Here is a 21,455-nt window from a genome sequence, read left to right on the forward strand (position 1 = left end):
AGGGGAGGTATATCAAAGGATTTGTGGAAATATGTGAAAAACAGCACACCTTCATATCAGAACTTTTTTTTTTTGCTTTTTTTTCTTCATGCAGTAGATAAGAACATTTTATCTTGGTTATTATATTTTAATTTCCAAGGACCATTTTTGGTCCTCTGATTTTCCTTTGTTATATTTTCTCTCTTTTCTCCATGAATATATACTTTATTTGAAGTTCTCTTCTTTTCCTTGCATTGACTCTTTTTCCCTCTGAGCCCTTTTTCATATGAGTTTATTTTGGTCTCTGTTTTTCTCGGTGATTACTCATCTCAAATAACTAGTGATCCTTGGCTTTCCTTCTGATTTAAGAGTAAGAAACAAAAAAAAGCTAACTAGAAGCTGATGGAGGGAGTTGTCCATTATGGGCTTCATTCCAGAGCTTTCCTCTGGCTCTCTATAATTTCTCCAGGGAAGAATCCTATTATTCCTTCTCTGGGTATTGGTTATATGTTTATCTATTAGCATGCTGCGGCTAGGACAGAAGAAGGTTTTGAGGGTCTTAATTTTGAGGATCCTGACTTTTTTAACTTAATCACCAGATTTTCTGTCCTATACCTGTGCCAGCTATATTAGTCGGTTCTCACGTTGCTTTAAAGAATTACCTGAGACTGAGTAATTATAAAGAAAAGATGTTTAGCTGTCTCATGGTTCTACAGGCTGTACAGGAAGCATGGCAGGGGAAGCCTCAGGAAACTTACAATCATGGTGGAAGGCGAAGGGGAAGCAGGCATGTCCTACATGGCTGGAGTAGGAGAAAAAGAGAAGAGAGAAGGGGTGGTGGGTGGTACTATACACTTTTAAACAACTAGATCTTGTGAGAACTCACTCACTATCATGGGAACAGCAAGGGGGAAAGCCGACACCGTGATCTAATCATCTTCCACCAGGTCCCTCCTCCAACACTGGAGATTACAATTTGACATGAGGTTTGGGTAGGGACATAAATCCAAACCATATCAGCAGCCTTCACAGTGAATCATGTGATTCCTCAGATGAATTAGCTCAATTCTAGATGTATCCTCCACTACAGAAACTTAGGTAATAACATTCTTTACTCTGTTAGGTTAGTTGCCACCCTTCTGTCCACTTTGCATTTTCCAAAAGATATTTCTACTGAAATATCTCATATGCTCTTGTATCCTTGACCATTCTCTTTGCCCTTGAAGGTTAATATCATTGTGATGATGATGATGATAATGTCATTTTAGCAAATTTGGGAGGAAAAGGAAATAAACCAATAAGGTCAATCTACCATTTTAAAAAACTTTTCTTGCTAATGTAACTTCAAAATTATAGAAAATGTGTAAGACTTGTAGAAAGAATTTCTCTACACCCTTTACCCAAGTTAACCCATTGTTAATTTTGCCACTCTCTTTTTTGCTTTGTCTCTACTCTAATATCTATTTTTTCTCAGATAGTTGAGAATAAGTTGCTCATATTATACCTCTTTCCCTCTAAATAAGCTTATATCGCCTAACAACAACTCACCATATAGGTATCAAATTCAGCAAATCTTAACACTGATACAATGCTGTTATATAATTACCTACAGTGCATTTCTCAGTTTTGCCAATTGTTTCATAAATGTCTCTCGTTTTTTGTGTTTTTTTTTTTTTCAGACAGGGTCTCACTCTGTCTCCCAGGCTGCAGTGCATTGAGGTGATCATGGTTTACTGCAGCCTTGAGCTCCTGGGCTCAAGCAATTCTCCCACCTCAGACTTCCAAAGTGCTGGAGTTATAGGCATGAGCCACCACACCTGGCCAACTTTTTTTTTTTTTTTAAGAGAGGAGGTCTCAGCCTGGCTAACATGGTGAAACCCAGTCTCTGCTAAAAATACAAAAATTAGCCAGGTGTGGTGGCCGGTGCCTCTAATGCTAGCTACTCAGGACAATGAGGTGGGAGGATCGCTTGAACCTGGGAGGTGGAGGTTGCTGTGAGCCAAGATCACACCACTGCACTCCAGCCTGGGTGACAGAGTGAGACTCCATCTTAAAAAATAAAAATAAAAGAGATGAGGTCTCACTATGTTGCCCAGACTGGCCATTAATGTCTTTTAGAGCAAAATGTTTCCTTCCAGGATCCAGTTAAGGATCAAGCATTGCATTTAGTGAGCATGTCTCTTTAGTATCCTTTAATCTGGAATAGTTCCTCCACCTTCGTTTCATGATATTGATTTTTTTTTTTTTTTTTTTTTTTTTTTTGAGATGGAGTTTTGCTCTCGTTGCCCAGGCTGGAGTGCAATGGCTCACCACAACCTCCTCAGTCCAGGTTCAAGTGATTCTCCTGCCTCAGCCTCCCAAGAATTACAGGCGTGCGCCACCAGGCCCGGCTAATTTTGCATTTTTAGTAGAGATGGGGGTTTCTCCGTGTTGGTCAGGCTGGTCTTGAACTCCCAACCTCAGGTGATCCACCCACCTCAGCCTCCCAAAGTGCTGGGATTACAGGCATGAGCCACCATGCCCGGCCAATATTGACATTTTTGTAATAGTATAGGCAAGACATTGTGTAGAATATTCCATAATTTGGATGTTTCTCATGATTAGATTGAGTTTAAACACCTTTGGCAGGAATAAGCGATATTATATCTTCAGTACATCATATCGGGAGGCTCATGATGTCATTTTGTCCCATTACTGGTAATGTGAACTTTGACCACTTAAGGTGTAATTGTTGGTTTTCTTCACTGTCAAGTTACCATTCTTCTTTTGTAACCAATAATTTCTGGTAAGATTCTTTGGAAAAATGTAAGTATTCTATTCTTTTTTTTTTTTTTTTTTTGACAAGGTGTCATTGTGTTGCTCAGGCTTGAGTGCAGTAGCACGATCACAGCTCACTGCAGCCTTGACCTCCCAGACTCAAGCAATTCTCCAACCTCAGCCTTCCAAGTAGCTGGGACTACAGATGCACACCACCACACCCAGCCAATTGTTTTGATTTCTAGTAGAGACAAGGTCTCGCTATGTTGTCCAGGCTATTCTCAAATTCCTGAGCTCAAGCGATTCTCCCGCCCCACCCTCCCTAAGTGGTGGAATTACAGGTGTGAGCCATTGCACCCAGCCAACTATCCTATTCTTCATCAAACTTTCACCCACTGATTTTAGTATCCATTGATGGTTTTGTGTGAATCTGTTATTTCTGTGATAATTGCAAAATGGTGATTTTCTAACTCCAATCCATTTTAACTCAAAGTTTACTACAATTTTTTAAAAAATTTTTTGTAGACACAGGGTCTCACTTGTTGCCCAGGTTAGTCTCGAGCCCCTGGCCTCAAGCAATCCTTCTGCCTGGCACAAGCACAGATTACAGGCATGAGCCACCTCACCTAGCTCCCAGCTTTTAAGTGACCCACCTTTTCTGAGTTTTTCCAAAACATTCAGCTTCATTTTTGTTTTCTTTCCTTTTCTTTTTCTTTTTTTTTTTTTGAAATGGAGTCTCACACTGTCGCCAAGGCTGGAGTGCAATGGCACGATCTCGGCTCACCGCAACCTCCACCTCCCGGGTTCAAGCAATCCTCCTGCCTCAGCCTCCCGAGTAGCTGGGATAACAGGCGCCTGCCACCACGCCCGGCTAATTTTTGTATTTTCACTAGAGACGGGGTTTTATCATGTTGCTCAAGCTGGTCTCAAACTCCTGACCTCGTGATCTGCCTGCCTCGGCCTCTCAAGGTGCTAGGATTACAGGCCCGTGCCCGGCCTCAGCTTCATTTTTATAAAAGCCACTGCCAGGCCAGGCGCAGTGGCTCACGCCTGTAATCCCAGCACTTTGGGAGGCCGAGGCAGGTGGATCACCTGAGGTCAGGAGTTCGAGACCAGAGCTGGACCAACATGGAGAAATGCCGTCTCTACTAAAAATACAAAATTAGCTGGGCGTGGTGGCGCATGCCTGTAATCCCAGCTACTCGGGAGGCTGAAGCAGGAGGATTGCTTGAACCCAGGAGGCAGAGGTTGCGGTGAGCCGAGATTGTGCCGTTGCACTCCAGCCTGGGCAACAAGAGCAAAACTCCATCTAAAAAAATAAATAAATAAATAAAATTAAAATAAAAGCCACAGCCCTTTTTCTCCACACATATTCCATCAGTTCAAATATTTCATTTGTCTGGGTGTAGTGGCTCACGCCTATAATCCCAGCACTTTGGAGGCTGAGGTGGGCCAATTGCTTGAGCCCAGGAGTTCAAGACCAGCCTGGGCAACATGGTGCCTGTCTCTACTAGAAACCCTGTCTCTACTAAAAATACAAAAATAAGGCTGGGCGTGGTGGCTCATGCCTGTAATCCCAACACTTTGGGAGGCCAAGGCGGGCAGATCACTTGAGGTCAGGAGTTCAAGACCAGCATGGCCAACGTGACAAAACCTCATCCCTACTAAAAAAAAAAAAAAAATAGTCAGGCGTGGTGGCAAGCACCTGTAGTTCTAGCTACTTGGGAGGCTGAGGTGGGAAGATTAAGGCTGCAGTGGGCCGTGATGGCACCAATGCACTCCATCCAACGTGGGTGGCAGAGCAAGACCTTGTCTCAAAAAAAAACCTAAAACTAAAAACAAACAATCAAATATTATTTCATTAAATTACAAAATTGCAGGTACATGGTAAAACTAGCATAAATTGTCGGGGGAGAAGGGGAATCACAACTGACTTTTGGCAAGCATGAATTAAAACTTGAGAGGCTGGCCATGGTGGCTCACACCTATAATCCTGGCACTTTGGGAGGCCAAGGCGGGCAGATTGCCTGAGCTCAGGAGTTCAAGACCAGCCTGGGCAACATGATGAAATCCCGTCTCTATTAAAAATACAAAAAATAGCCAGGTGCTGTGGCTCACACCTGTAATCCCAGCACTTTGGGAGGCCAAGGTGGGCGGATCGCCTGAGGTCAGGAGTTCAAGACCAGCCTGGCCAACATGGTGAAACCGCATCTCTACTAAAAATACAAAATTAGCTGGGCGTGGTGGCAGGTGCCTGTAATCCCAGCTACTCAGGAGGCTGAGGCAGGAGAATCGCTTGAACCCGGGAGGTAGAGGTTGCAGTGAGCTGAGGCAGTGCCATTTGCACTCCAGCCTGGGGGACAAGAGCAAGACTTCATCTCAAAAAAAAAAAAAAAAAAAAAAAAAAACACAAAAAATTGGCCAGGCGCGGTGGCTCATGCCTGTAATCCTAGCACTTTGGGATGCCAAGGCAGGGCCAATCACCTGAGGTTGGGAGCTCAAGACCAGCCTGACCAACATGGAGAAACCCCATCTCTACTAAAAATATAAAATTAGCCGGGCGTGGTGGCGCATGCCTGTAATCCCAGCTACTAGGGAGGCTGAGGCAGGAGAATCGCTTGAACCTGGAAGGTGGAGACGGTGGTGAGCCACGATCGTGCCATTGCACTCCAGCCTGGGCAACAAGAGTGAAACTCCCTCTCAAAAAAAAAAAAAAAAAAAAAAGTGTGGCACACGCCTGTAATCCCAGTTACTTGGGAGGCTGAAGCATGAGAATCGCTTGAACCCAGGAGGTGGAGGTTGCAGTGAGCTGAGATCGCGCCACTGTACTACAGCCTGGGTGACAGAGTGAGACTCTGTTTCCCAAAAATAAACAAACAAACAAAAGATTGTGGGCACTTGTGGGCTGGCCAGTTGCGGTGGCTCACGCCTGTAATCCTGGCACTTTGGGAAGCCGAGGTGGGCAGATTGCCTGAGCTCAGGAGTTTGAGGCCAGCCTGGCCAACATTGTGAAACCCCATCTCTACTAAAAATACAAAACTTAGCTTCATGGTGGCACACACCTGTAATCCGACCTACTCAGGAGAATTGCTTGAACCCAGGAGGCGGAGGTTGCAGTGAGCCAAGATCGTGCCACTGCACTTCAGCCTGGGTGACAAGAGTGAGATTCCATCTCAAAATAATAATAATAATAATAATAATAATAAAGAAGAAGAAGAAGATGGAGGAGGAGGAAGAGGAAGAGGAGGAGGAGGAGAAAGAAGAAGAAAAAGGAAGAAGAAGAAGAAAGAAGAAAAAAAAGAAGAAAGCAGAAAGAAAAGGAAAAGAAAAGAAAGAAAAAGAAGCAGCAGCAGCAGTGGTAATGTAGAAAAGAGGAAGCCATAGATCAATGTAAATATAAATGAACAAACCCACTGGCAGACCAAATTTAAAAATATATTAAAGAGGCCGGGCGTGGTGGCTCACACCTGTAATCCCAGCACTTTGGGAGGCCGAGGCAGGTGGATCACGAGGTCAGGAGATCGAGACCATCCTGGCTAACACGGTGAAACCCCGTCTCTACTAAAAATACAAAAAAATTAGCCAGGCGTGTGGTGGGCGCCTGTAGTCCCAGCTACTTGGGGTTGGGGGGGTTGAAGTAGGAGAATGGCTTGAACCCAGGAGGCCGAGCTTGCAGTGAGCCGAGATCACGCCACTGCACTCCAGCCTGGGGGACAGTTTGAGACTCCGTCTCAAAAAAAAAAAAAAGAATAAAAAAATGTTTCTTAGCATAATAAACACCTCCCACCTTACCTCACATCATACACAGAAATAAATTCCAGAGGCTGAGGCAGGCAGTTCATTTGAGGTCAGGAGTTCGAGACCAGCCTGACCAACATGGTGAAACCCCGTCTCTACTAAAAATACAAAAAAATTAGCTGGGCTTGGTGGTGCATGCCCATAGCCCAGCTACTTGGGAGGCTGAGGCCGGAGAATCACTTGAACCCAGGAGGCAGATATTGCAGTGAGCCGAGATCGCGCCTCCCAGCCTGGGTGACAGAGCAAGACTTTGTCTCAATCAATCAATTTCAGATGAATTACAGAGTTCAATAAATAAAACTACAGAAATATTAGAAGAAAACATAGAATATTTGCATATTCTTAGCAGGGTTTTGCAAATCTTTCTTTATTAGACATTAAGCCCAGAAGCCTAAAAGAAAATATTGACAGTTTTTACTAAAAAATTATTTAATTGTGTATCAAAAGACATCATAAAGTTAAAATCAAGAGAGAGACTGAGTGAAAATATTTGCCATATATAGATGGGTGTACATCTACACGCACATATACTCACATATATAAACCCATACATACTTATATATTCATGTGTATAAATCATGTATGCAATAATATTAAGAATATATAAAAAGCTTCTAAGTAAAGCACCAAGCCAGACTCCCCCTCTAATCCAACATCAATTATTTATTTATTGGGAATTGATTGTGCCAGCCACTGTGTAAGACACTGGAAATACAACAGCGATTAACACAGACAATAAAACTAGTAAATAAATAAACAAGATACAAATTGTGCCGAGTGCTAGGGAGAAAATAAAGGGGCAATGCAATAGAACAGAAGTCCTAAACTGCTGGCCTGGGGGCCACATGTAGCCTGATGACATGCTCAGCTTGCAGAGTGCTTTTTAAAAAAATTTAGACCAACATCTAAAAATCCAGAGATTTTATGTAAAACCAACATTTCTGACTTCTCTTTAAAAATTAGATTTGGGGGCCGGGCACAATAGCTCACACCTGTAATCCAAGCACTTTATAATTCCTTTTTTTTTTTTTTTTTTTTTGAGACGGTGTCTCGCTCTGTCGCCCAGGCTGGAGTGCAGTGGCACGATCTCGGCTCACTGCAACCTCCGCCTCCCAGGTTCAAGCAATTCTCCTGCCTCAGCCTCCTGAGTAGCTGGGATTACAGGAGCCTGCCACCATGCCCAGCTAATTTTTGTATTTTTAGTAGGGACAGGGTTTCACCATGTTTGTCAGGCTGATCGCGAACCCCTGACCTCGTGATCTACCTGCCTTGGCCTCCCAAAGTGCTGGGATTACAGGCATGAGCCACCATGCCCAGCCTATCCAAGCACTTTGGAAGGCCAAGGCGGGTGGATCATCTGAGGTCAGGAGTTTAAGACCAGCCTGGCCAACATGGCAAAACCCTGTCTCTACTGAAAATACAAAAATTAGCTGGGCATGGTGGTGCATGCCTGTAATCCCAGCTACTCGGGAGGCTGAGGCAGGAGAATCACTTGAACCCAGGAGGCGGAGGTTGCAGTGAGCCGACATTGTGCCACTGCACTTTAGCCTGGGCAACAAAGTGAGACTCCATCTCAAAAAAAAAAAAAAAAAAAAAAAATTAGATTTGGCCACACTGGCCCTAAACTGTGGCTGTAAGTGACAACAAACAGCTAGAATAAAGTAGCAGCTTCCCCTTCAGATGGTACAGTTTTCTTATCCAGCTTGCTTTACTCATAAGCATTATCTGCCTGGCCCTTACGGACAACTGAGTTTGACGATGCCGTAATGAAGAGTAACTTGGAGAGGCCCACTTTATTTTATTTTATTTTTTTAACTTTTTTTTTTTTTTTTTTTTTGGAGAGGCAGGGTCTCCTTATGTTGCCCAGGCTGGTCTTAAACTGGGCTCAAGTGATCCTCCTGCCTCAGCCTCCCCAAATGCTGAGATTACACGCATGAGCCACCATGCCCAACAAGAGGCCCTCTTTAGACAGAGAATTCAATGAATTAATGTTTAAGCAACAGCCTGAAGAATGAGGGGCTTGTCATGTATAGAGCTAAGCCTAGGGCTTCATCTTCATAAGAGCAGATTCAAAATTGGGAAAAAATTCAAAGCCAAAACTGTAGCAGGTTACCTCCACCTCCCACTTTGATCAGACTGCTTTCATTGCATCCCAGCCTTGACATTCATCTCCCAGTTCTGACAGCCTTTTTAATAGTTCAGATCCTAGCATAGCTATGCACTGTGCCCATCATCCATGACCTCATAACAAAAGGAACCATAGAATAGTATTTCTGATGCCACTATCCTTTTCACAAAGACACGCAGGCAACTTGGCTACCCTCTGCCAAGTTTGGCTTCAACCATATCATTCAATCGTCACCTGAAAATTACATTCAGTGGTAATTTTGTTCTATTCCTAGTATTTTCTTGAAGCCACTTGAATTGCCCCAGAGTTGAAGTCTGTGCCCACATGGCCAAGCTGTGAGCTACACAGGCTGACCTCTAGGAGTTCATTATAAGGCCATGAAAAGTGTTGTGCTCCAGAGAAACCTGTCGAGACAAAGGTGACTGTATTTGGCTTTTATCTAAGATGTTTAGTCTTACTAGAGTGATGAGTACCATAACCACAGATGTCAAGTGGGAACTCAGGGCAGCCTGACAATCCTATCATATTCCCCTAGTCACTCTCCCAGTCCTCAAGTCAACTATTTCACATCTGCCTCCTTGAATCTCTGAAGCCCCTCTCCCATTCTCACTCTGAGCTAACTTCCTTGTTCCTTATTTCACTAAGAAAGTTAGAAGGAATCAGAGACTTTCCATCATCCCATCTAACATTCCACTCCATTCCCTCTGGTTCAGTGAATAAACTGATTCCTTTTGTGTACTGGAGCCCATCCCTTCTCATCTACTCAAGGATTTTGCTCCTAAAACTATCACCTTCTCCCTCAAGATTCTCCTTCTTCCCAGATCATTTCCGTCAGTATACAAATATGCTATAATCTCTTCCATCTGGCAGGGGAAGGGCAAGGGAAGAAACCTCCCTTGGCCACGTGGTCCCCTCAAGCTATTGCCCTCATTTCTTTCTCCACCCTCCTCTCCCCACTACCATCCTGATTATATCAAAATTCCTGGAAAGAGAAGTTTATACTCACAGTCTAGAAAAAAAAAAAAAAAGCATGCCCATTGCCCTTGCTTTAAATTCATGATCACCAAACTCAAGCGGGTCTTGTTGTCCGCTTGAGTTTAGTGATTATCGCTGCCCAGAAGTCAAACTACATTTCCTGGTTCCATTCACTCTCCTAGTCTCCTGGAGGCCTTTTCCTACCTTCTCCTGTTTCTTCAAACCTCCAACACCTCCTCCCCAATCCTCATTCTCACATAATGAGTTGCCTTCTATTTCACAGAGAAAACAGAAGCAATTGGTAGATAATTTCCATAAGCTATCACAAACCACATCTATCCATCTACCTGCATCTGTGCTCATATATCTCCTATTATCATGAATGAATGGCCCACGCACCTATTAAGACAAACCCCCTCCATTTTTGACCAGATCCCATTTCTTTTTGCCTTCTCCAAAACACCACTCCAATAATTCTTCTCACTCTTGCATTAATTTGTCCATCTATAATTTCCTCTTCCGGCTGAGCCCAGTGGCTCACACCTGTAATCCCAGCACTTTGGGAGGCCGAGGCGGGTGGATCACTTGAGGCCAGGAGTTCAAGACCAACCTGACCAACGTGGAGAAACCCCATCTCTACTAAAAATACAAGAATTAGCTGGGCGTGGTGGTGCACACTTGTAGTCCTAGCTACTTGGGAGGCTGAGGCAGGAGAATCGCTTGAACCTGGGAGGCGGAGGCTGCAGTGGGCTGAGATCATGCCACTGTACTCCAGCCTGGGCGACAGAGTGAGACTCAGTCTCAAAAAAAAAAAAAAATTCTTCCATCTTAAAATCCCTCATTTCCTATTTCCCTGTTTCCCGTAGACGTAAGAGTTGTCTGTTTTGGCTGGGCGCTGTGGCTCATGCCTGTAATCCCAGCACTTTGGGTGGCCGAGGTGGGTGGATCACTTGAGGTCAGAAGTTCAAGATCAACCTGACCAAAATGGGGAAACCCTGTCTGTACTAAAAATAAAAAATTAGCCGGGCATGTTGGGACATGCCAGTAATCCCAGCTACTCAGGAGGCTGAGGCAGGAGGCAGGAGAATTGCTTGAACCCAGGAGGCAGAGCTTTCGGTGAGCCAAGATCATGCCATTGCACTCCAGCCTGCGCAACAAGAGTGAAACTCGGTGTCAAAAAAAAAGAAAAAAAAGAGTTGTTTTTTCTGTCTCTGGTTCTTCTTTTTTTTTTTTTCGAGACGGAGTCTTGCTCTGTTGCCCAGGCTGGAGTGCAGTGGCGTGACCTCGGCTTACTGCAAGCTCTGCCTCCCGGGTTCATGCCATTCTCCTGCCTCAGCCTTCCAAGTAGCTGGGACTACAGGCACCCGCCACCACGCCCGGCTAATTTTTTGTATTTTTAGTAGAGATGGGGTTTCACCGTGTTAGCCAGGATAGTCTCAATCTCCTGACCTCATGATCTGCCTGCCTCGGCCTCCCAAAGTGCTGGGATTACAGGCGTGAGCCACCATGCCCAGCTTGTCTCTAGATCTGCCATTCTCTCTTGAGCCCACACCAACCCAGGCACTTGCCATCACCACACCATTAAAACTGCTTCAGGCTGGGTGCAGTGGCCCAGGCCTGTAATCCCAGTACTTTGGAAGGCCGAGGCAGGAAAATCGCTTGGGTTTAAGAGTTTTAGACCAGCCTGGGCAACAGAGTGAGACCTCATCTCTACTAAAAATCAAAAAAATTAGCTGGGCATGGTGGCACACACCTTTAGTCCCAGCCATTAGGGAGGCTGAGGAGAGAGGATTACTTGAACCCAGGAGATTGAAGATGCATTGAGCTATAATCACGCCACTGCACTCCAACCTGAGCAACAGAATGAGACTCTCTCTCTCTAAAAAACAAAACAAAACAAAACAAAACAAAACCCTGCTGTATCCATTTACCAATGACTCACATATTGCTAAGTTAAATGGTAAACTCTTAGTTCTCATTTTCTTTAACATATGGGCAGAAAAGTGCAACAGAGCTCAGATGATTCCGAATCCTGGTGCTGCTGAGGTTTCTTGAAATACGTGGCTAGCTGGGAAGGGTTTGACCTTATGGACCACCATGGGGAACATGCCTCCTATTTTTCTATTACCTCAGAACTGGTTTGGGAAATTCACAATGTGGGGCAGGGAGATTATGGGTAAAATACAGCATTCTCTTCGTCTCCTAGCAAGCCCACATCTACCTTGCTTACCCTGGTCTTTCTCATCCCAAATTCTATGTCCATTAATTCAGGGAACCCACAATTCCTGAATCTCTACTCACCCTTTTCCACAAGCTAAACAATCTTGAAAGACTCTCATTTGTCTCCAGAATGGTTCCCTGGTCCCAGTTTCTTCCTGGTTGATTTCACCTTGTTAATACATTCACTCAAACTGCTTGACACCTTTCTGTCCATCTGGTTTTAGCACTTCAACCATTCCGTGGTTCAAATCAGCCACATTCCTTGCCTGGTCCCTGAGCTAGGCCTTTAACAGCAACTACAAAAATGAACCTATTAATAGTCACACTTTTCATTCTTAACACTCTAACTATCATGATATTTTTAAGTCATTCACAATTTTTCCTTGAAGAACGGTAGGCTTTTTTTCCTCCTAGTAGGTGTGAGTGTATTAACATTCAACTCAAAAGGGCCCACTCAAGCTTTCCTTATTAGAGTCATAATGAAAACTCACAGAGGTGAGTCAACACGTATAATCAAACATTCTGCCAGTCCCTGCCTCCTTCCTACTTTTTCCTCCTGATAAAGAATCAAAATAGAAAAATCAAAGAAGCAAATGGGTGTGGAAAACATACTTTGGTCTATCCTTGACTTCAGAAACTCAGTTTAAGCCAGGTGCAGTGGCTCATACCTGTAATCCCAGCACTTTGGGAGGCTGAGGCAAAAGGATCACTTGAGCCCAGGGGTTTGAGACCAGCCTGGGCAACACAGTGGGACCCTGTCTCTACAAAAAATTAGTCAGGTGTGTTGGCGCATGCCTGTAGTCCCAGGTGCTTGGGAGGCTGAGGCGGGAGGATCACTTGAGCCCAGGAGGTTGAGACTGCAGTGAGCCATGATTGCACCAGTGCATTCCAGCTTAGTGACAGAGTGAAACTGACTCAAAAACAAAAAGAAACTCAGTTTATCAAGGATCCAAAGATGTTCAAATTCAGGAGGCTAACTCACACTAAGCAAATTCATAGTGCCTCAGTTTCCTCACCTATAAATGGAGACAATAATGTCTGCCCTATAGACTTATTGTGGAGAGGCCGGGTGCAGTGGCTCACACCTGTAATCCCAGCACTTTGGGGGGCCGAGACAGGCAGATCACCTGTGGTCAGGAGTTCAAGACCAGCCTGGCCAACATGGTGAAACTTCATCCCTACTAAAAATACAAAAATTAGCCGCATGTGTTAGCAGGCGCCTGTAATCCCAGCTACTTGGGAGGCCGAGGCACGAGAAACTCTCGAACCTGGGAGGCAGAGGTTGCAGTGAGCTCAGATCATGCCATTGTGCTCCAGCCTGGGCAACAGAGTGAGACTCTGCCTCAAAAAAACAAACAAACAAACAAAAAAGATGTATTGTGGACGTTAAATAAAATAATGTATGTAACGTACCTAAGACCTAGCACATAAAACTTTACAACAGATGATGGAGGAAAAGTTATAAATCATATGTAAGTTCACTATTACATATAGAACATATACCTTTCCTGTGACTAGAATATCGTTGTCCACTACTCAAGACATACTTGCCAGGATAGGATACCTGGAAAACAATATTTTTAACCATAAGATTCCTTGAGGTACAAAAAATGCTGGCTGGCTTCAAAGGATATTTCATCTAGGCCCTGAAAGAGGCTAGTCAACTCACTGCCCACAGAAGAGCACCCCGACCAGTGACCAGAACTCTTATGTCTACCGTTGGGAGATTCCTGTCCCTCCCAGGCTCACCCTTCCTCTTTCTAATACTGGTTGCTTCTGCAGACTCAACCCAGCTTCCAGGGTTCGTTCACCTTCTACTCTGGGGTCTTGAGTGCCCAAGCTTTCCCTTCTGTCCTGCCCAGGGAAGCACAATCCTGTATCAGTCCTTTCCTTTGCTGAATCTCTCTCAACACCAGCTTTGAACACTGCTCTCCTATTTATTCTTTTTTTTTTTTTTTTTTTGACAGAGTTTTGCTCTTGTTGCCCAGGCTGGAATACAGTGGGGCGATCTCGGCTCACTGCAACCTCCGTCTCCCGGGTTCAAGCGATTCTCCTGCCTCAGCCTCCTGACTAGCTGGGATTACAGGCACATGCGACCACACCCAGCTAATTTTTTGTATTTTAGTAGAGACGGGATTTCATCGTGTTGGCCAGGATGGTCTCGAACTATCGACCTCAGGTGATCCACCCGCCTTGGCCTCCCAAAGTGCAGGGATTACAGGCGTGAGCCACTGTGCCCGGCCACCCTATTTATTCTTAGCTTCATACCTGACACTCCTCTTGGTCCAGGAGGTCCCTGTTCTTTACTCTAGACAAATTCCGTCTAATCTGGCCCTTCTTTGAGACAACTCCTTGCCTTGTTGTATGAAAATCTTGTGTCAGCCTAGCTCTCACCATAACACAAGTCCAGGCACGCAGAATACTGTTCATTGACTGGAGTCACAGAGAAAATCTCTGCGAGATTTGGGTGTTCTTGTCTTGAGACAATTGAGACAAATGACCTCTCCTTGCCAGACTCTCCAGTGACTGCCCTCTAGCCACAGACACGCTGACCTTCATGCTGTGCACATCCAAAGGGCCTCACTCCAGCCTATCCCACTGCTGCCCTTATCATTCCCCTTCCCTGAGGAATTCACTAATGAGTCCTCAGAGTTGCTCTCATTTCCAATTCCAAATGAATTTCTTTAAAGAAAGGCTCAACCTTGAGTTTCTGGTAAAAGCTGAATTCGTCTTACTTACGTTCTCATTTCCTGGATCCTGTTAGAGGACACAAAAGGTAGTCTTCCCAAGCCTGGCTGGAATGTCTTCTGCTCAATCTCCTAGTCTCCTTGCCTCTCTGAGCTGCCTCTTTGGTGAACCACCTGTTAGGAGACAGCTGGAGATCCCATTCTTCTCCAGCAGAGGGAACTGTTGTTCTGGCTTTTCTTTACTTTTTCTTTTTCTTTTCTCTTTTTTTTTCTTTTTTTGGAGACAGTCTCACTCTGTCGCCCAGGCTGGAGTGCAGTGGCGCAATCTCGGCTCACTGCAACCTCTGCCCCCCGGGTTCAAGCGATTCTCCTGCCTCAGCCTCCGGAGTAGCTGGGACTACAGGTGTGTGCCACAATGCCCAGCTAATTTTTGTATTTTTAGTAGAGACAGGGTTTTGCCATGTTGGCCAGGCTGGTCTCGAACTCCTGACCTCAAGTGATCCACCTGCCTCAGCCTCCCAAAGTGCTGGGATTACAGGCATGAGCCACTGTCTCCGGCCCATTCTGGCTTTTTAAACAGGAGCATAAGTGGCACAATTCAGCCAAGAATGAATTGGCCAGAGCCACTGAGCCCCTCTGCCTTTCCAAATGGATAAACCTTCTGAAGTTAGAGAAATGTACCTTGGGGCAGAGTGTGAGAGTGTGATGGCTCATGCCTGTAATCCAAGCACTGTGTGAGGCCGAGGCAGGAAGATTATTTGAGCCCAGGAGTTCTAGACTAGCTTGGGCAACATAGCAAGACCCTTTCTCTACAAAAAGAAAATTTTTTTAATTAGCCAGGCATGGTGGCACATGCCTGTAGTCTCAACTACTCAGGAGGTTGAGGCAGGAGGATCACTTGAGCCCAGGAGTGAGATGAGGTCTCACTCTGTTGTACAGGCTGGTCTAAAACTCCTAAACTCAAGTGATTCTCCTGCCTTGGCCTCCCAAAGTACTGGGATTACAGGCCTGGGCCACTGCACCCAGCCTGAGGCATTTTTTTTTTTTTTTTTAGACGGAGTCTCGCTCTGTCACCCAGGCTGGAGTGCAGTGGCATGATCTCAGCTCACTGCAAGCTCCACCTCCCGGATTCACGCCATTCTCCTGCCTCAGCCTCCCGAGTAGCTGGGACTACAGGTGCCCGCCACCACGCCCGGCTAATTTTTTGTATTTTTAGTAGAGACGGGGTTTCACTGTGTTAGCCAGGATGGTCTCAATCTCCTGACCTCATGATTCGCCCGACTAGGCCTCCCAAAGTGCTGGGATTACAGGCGTGAGCCACCGTGCCCGGCCTGTTTTTTGTTTTTTGAGACAGGGTGTTGCTCTGTCACCCAGGCTGGAGTGCAGTGGCACAATCACAGCCCACTGCAGCTTCAACCTCCTGAACTTCAGCGATCTTCCCACCTCAGCCTCCCAAGTAGCTGGGACCACAGGCTCGTGCCACCATACCTCAGCCTCCCAAAGTGCTGGGATTATAGGCATTAGCCACCATGGCTGGCTGCAAATACCCTAATCTAGAAGGTAGATTTCTGGGAGGCACAAAGGTAGACTCATTCTAAAAATTCTTCAACCTGAAAACATGTGGCCAATCAGCCCCAGTTGCAACAAACAGAGGCAATGGGCAAAGTAGTGAATAACTAAGATTGTGTGACCACCCCAAGTCACAGGGAAGCTTGTAATACTGAGAAATCTGCACCATTAATTTGGAGGGATGGAAGATCCACTCAAGTACTTTTATATCACCCTACATGTCCTTCATAGTCTGTTCAAAGCATTAAAGGTGGTTTTATGGCAACCCCCAATTTGTGGCCCAGTTCTAGAAGCTATTTAGGGTATTTCATATCTACTTACCAACAAAGACCATGCAGAGCATGGCGTTAACTGGGTGGATGAAGGACCTCTATTGTATCACCTACTGACAGAATAATTGATTCATCTACCTTACCACAGTGGAGTTTGGTTATAAAGAGCTCATTGCGTCCCTCTACCCAGAACATGCCCTTTCCCAGTAGCTGTGGCATGATTCTTTCCAAGCCCTGCCCCCTTCACCCCAGGTATCTTCCAAACCTTGGCAGCTTGGGGAAGTTATGGGTTATCAAGAATATCTCCCAGCTTGCCAAAAATGGATGCAAGGTATATGCCAATTGGTGCTTGATTCCATATGAAGGCATCCAGGTGAGTGATACTGTCCAGCACACCTCCAAGCACACACTGACCATTCATATGGGAAGCCGGGACCCTGCTACTTGGACACGTTGAGATAATAGAGAACATCATCTGCCTGTACCCTTGACAATCAGCCTGAGGCCTCGGGAACAGACAGGTTTCCTAACTGTCACCTGAGCTCAGACCAATAATTATTCTCAGTCTAGGTCTCACTGGCCACTAGGAATATGCTTGTTCTTTCTCCTCAGTTTATTTCTTTTTTTTTTTTGTTTTTGAGATGGAGTCTTGCTCTGTTGCCCAGGCTGGAGTGCAGTGGTGTGATCTCAGCTCACTGCAAGCTCAGCCTCCTGGGTTCACGCCATTCTCCTGCCTCAGCCTCCCAAGTAGCTGGGACTACAGGCACCGGCCACCACGCCTGGCTAATTTTTGTGTGTGTGTGTTTTTGGTAGAGACGGGGTTTCACTGTGTTAGCCAGGATGGTCTCCATCTCCTGACCTCGTGATCCGCCTGCCTCGGCCTCCCAAAGTGCTGGGATTACAGGCGTGAGCCACCGTGCCCGGCCTTCTCAGTCTATTTCTATTTGTCCAAGGACATCCTACCACCCCTGCCTTGCCCAAGCTCAATAATATTGCTTCCAGGAAATGACCTCGTTGCTATAACCTGTGATGAAGCACGAATCAGCCCTGTGGTTTGGACTCTGGAAGTCCAGGCTTCCAGAACTTTATATGCTAACCAAGGCTTCAGTACTGTTGCTTCTCCAAGTCCTCAACTGTACAGGGAGGGGATTCAAACTGTGCCCCACTCTGCTGGTACCATTATTTCAGATAGAAAATGTTAAAAGAGATTTAACTGGAGGGCAAACGAGAGATATGAGGGACAGAGATGATGAATGAGTGAGGCCAAGCCAGGAAGCAAAGAAAAAGGCAGGAGCTGGGGAAGAACTCCAGAACAGAAGTGGCATCGCCGCACTCCACCAGAGATTAGTCAGCAATCCTCGGCAATTTCCAAAGAGAATGGTAAACTGATCCGGTTCCTGACAAGCATCCATAATCATAAAAAATAAAAATTTGAGGAATGGGATGACTTCTGCTCCAGGAATACAGAATCGAGGCACTGAAAACGTCAGATGCAGAGGTGGATTTTTTTTTTCTTTTTTTTTTTGAGACAGAGTTTCACTCTTGTCTCCCAGGCTGGAGTGCAGTGGTGTCATCTTGGCTCACTGGAACCTCCACCTCCTGGATTCAAGCGATTCTCTTCCCTCAACCACCCCAGTAGCTGGGACTACAGGCGTGCACACTACTCCCGGCTAATTTTTGTATTTTTTATAGAGATGGGGTTTCACCATGTTGGCCAGGCTGGTCTCAAACTTCTGACCTCAGGTGATCCATCTTCCTCGGCCTCCCAAAGTGCTGGGATTACAGGCATGAGCCACCATGCCCAGCCAAGAGCTGGATTTTACTCTGCATTTGAGACTGGCTGGAGGAGATAGGGAAAGGGGCCTAGTGCCTTTTTGGCTTGGGTGACAGAATGGATGGAACAGCCAAGAGACAGAAATCTTGAAGCCACCCTAAACAGCTTTCCTTTTCTCACTCCCTCACCAAGTGTCTGAAAGACTTAAAAAAAAATTAAATTTTTTTCAAACTCATCCTCCCTTGTTCAGGAGTCTGAGATGCAAGCCAAATCTAGCCTATTTAAGCAGAATATGAATGTATTAAAAAATATATTGGCTGGGCGCAGTGCCTCACCCCTGTAATCCCAGCCCTTTGGGAGGTGGAGGCAGGTGGATCATGAGGTCAGGAGTTCGAGACCAGCCTGGCCAATATGGTGAAATCCTGTCTCTACTAAAAATACAAAAATGAGCTAGGCGTGGTGGTGAGCGCCTGTAGTCCCAGCTACTTGGGAGGCTAAGGCAGAAGAATCGCTTGAACCCAGGAGGCAGAGGTTGCAGTGAGCCAAGATCACACCACTGCACTCCAGCCTGGGTGACAGAGTGACACTCTGTCTCAAAAAAAAAAAAAATTATATATATATATGGGACCAGGTGCGGTGGCTCATGCCTGTAATCCCAGCATTTTGAGGCCGAGGCAGAAGGATCACATGAGGCCAGGAATTCAAGACCAGCCTGGCCAACATGGTGAAACCCCATCTCTACTAAAAATATGAAAATTAGCTGGGCATGGTGGCACACGCTGGTAATCCCAGCTACTTGGCAGGCTGATGTAGGAGAATTGCTTGAACCCGGCAGATAGAGGTTGCTGTGAGCCAAGATCATGCCACTGCACTCCAGCCTGGGTGACAGAGCAAGACTCCATCTTAAAAAAAGAAAAACTATATATATGTGGGGATGGATGCAGTGGCTCATACCTGTAGTCCCAGCACTTCGGGACGCTGAGGAGGGAAGATCGCTTGAGCCCGTAAGTTCAAGGTTTCAGTGAGCTACGATTGCACCACTGTACTCCAGCCTGGGTGGCAGAGGGAGACCCTCTTAAAATACATAAATAAATAAAAAGAGAAAGAAAATAAGAAAATATTGGGAAGCACCGAAAAGCTGCAGTAGGAATGGAAAACTACACATGGTGGATAGTAACCAGAAACAATGCTCAGAATCATGCCACAGACCTGGTCTGGCACAGACACTACTGCATTCAATGCTGTGGTGGGCACTACTGGCACCGAGGATGCTGGGCCCTGAATACTGCTGCTGGAAACAGGATGCAGCTTCACTGCTGTCACCTCCTGTCGCCAGCAGATAACTTTCTATGGCCACTGCTTCCTTGCAACCTTCTTTGATTCAAAATCTGAAACAGATGTGTTTGATTGGCCGAGCCAAAATTCTTTGTCCATATCCTTGCTGAAAGAGAGGTTGGATAAGGAAGAACTAGTCTATTCAGTCTGTATTGTGAGATACAGGTTTTGCTTCATAGGGAGTGATTCCCAAATATAATGAATGCTAGGTAGCCGCTATACTACACTACCTTACCAGCCCCATCTCCTGTCCTTCTCCTCTTCACCCAGCACTCCAGGCTCCAAATCAAATAGCTCTCTGATGCCTTTCTAATGCTTCTAAACACTTGCCATTCTGCTGTCTGAAATGCTCTTCCTGATTCTACTGTAACCTACCTCCTTCTTTTCCTCCAAGACTTAGCTCAAACATGACTTCCACTATTAGACCATTTGAAGTTCTGCAAATATGCCAATCCCAGGAAAGGAATGTCTACCCAGATAAGGGCCTTTTTCACTTGCACTAACCCTAAGTATGTGTCCAATATCCTGATTCCAGAAGATGACCTCTTAAAATCCAGGAGTCAGGGAGAAGCAAGAGAGTGGTAAGGGAGGTCTTGTGATCACTGCGTTCTCTCCCTCTCCTCTGTCACAGCCATGGTGATTGGATTCCTGAGGTCCTGAAAATTGGATGTGAGTGGCTAGGAGAGATCCCTGCCATGCACCTGGTTAGCATGGAGACCAGGGAATCAGAGAATCAAATAGTCATTTGCCAAGTACTCAGAACAAGTCTACTCTAATTTCAGACCAGAAGGAACCAGAGCCTACTAGGCTTCCCCCCATTATCTCAAAAGATGGGAATTATTCTGTGCACCAGAATAGCCATACAAGATACCACGAAGCTGTCCGGAAGGTGTTGTTGAAGACATGTAAGTACCTTGGGGTGGGCATCATGCTAGGAGAAAAAAAGGTATGTCTGAGTTCCTAAAGAATGGCTGGAATGAGGCCGGGCTTGGTGGCTCATGTCTGTAATCCTAGCACTTTGGGAGCCGAGGCAGGCGGATCACAAGGTCAGGAGTTCAAGACCAGCCTGGCCAACATAGTGAAACCCCATCTCTACTAAAAATACAAAAATTAGCCGGGCATGGTGGTGCGTGCCTGTAGTCTCAGCTACTCAAGAGGCCTTGAAGCCAGGAGTTGGAGGTTGCGTGTGCCAAGACCGTGCCACTGCACTCCAGCTTGGGCAACAGAGTGACACTTCGTCTCAAAAAAAAAAAAAAAAGAATGGCTGGGATGTGGTTGGGTATGGTTATCAGGCAGGAAAAAAAAAAAAAGAGCCAAGAGAAGAGACTGAGAGGAAAAGGGAGAAAGTAGACTTGGTGGGGTAAGCACGATATGATAAAATGAAAAAAAAATTTTTTTTTTTGAGACAAGTCTTGCTTTGTCACCCAGCCTGGAGTGCAATGGCGCCATCCCAGCTCACTGCAACCTCTGCCTCCCAGGTTCAAGCGATTCTCTTGCCTCAGCCTCCCGAGTAGCTGAGATTACAGGTGTCTGCCACCATACCTGGCTAATTTTTGTATTTTTAGTAGAGGTTTGTTTGTCCAGGTTGGTCTCAGACTCCTGACCTCAGGTGATCCACCCACTTGGGCCTCCCAAAGTGCTGGGATTACAGGTGTAAGCCACCATGCCCATCAATAAAATGAAATTTGAATTAGACTTGGAAGCAGAAGATCCATGTTTGAGTCCTAGTTCTGCCTCTTTTTTGATGTTTCACCTTTTCTTTTCTTTTCTTGGAAACAGGATCTCATTCTGTCACCCAGGCTGGAGTGCAGTGCTGCAATCATAGCTCACTACAGCCTCGAACTCCTGGGCTCAAGTGATCTTCTTGCCTCAGTCTCCTGAGTAGCTGGGACTACAGGCATGCACCACCAAGCCTCGCTAATTTTTTAAAAACATTTTTGTAGAGAGGGAGTCGTGCTATG

At 45.7% G+C, this 21,455-nt stretch overlaps 1 protein-coding gene across 1 annotated transcript in view; it reads left to right on the forward strand.

Moving 5' to 3' along the window:
* SPMIP11 (sperm microtubule inner protein 11) overlaps nt 1-21,455 on the forward strand; it is a 40,399-nt gene that overhangs the window by 11,733 nt on the left and 7,211 nt on the right. Inside the window, exon 2 of the mRNA XM_054442205.2 lies at nt 20,277-20,399. Within this exon, the coding sequence (XP_054298180.1) occupies nt 20,277-20,399 (123 nt within the window). The remainder of the gene's footprint in view (nt 1-20,276; nt 20,400-21,455) is intronic.

The sequence above is a fragment of the Pongo pygmaeus genome, chromosome 10 (assembly GCF_028885625.2).
Source record: "Pongo pygmaeus isolate AG05252 chromosome 10, NHGRI_mPonPyg2-v2.0_pri, whole genome shotgun sequence".
In the NCBI taxonomy this organism is placed as follows: domain Eukaryota; kingdom Metazoa; phylum Chordata; class Mammalia; order Primates; family Hominidae; genus Pongo; species Pongo pygmaeus.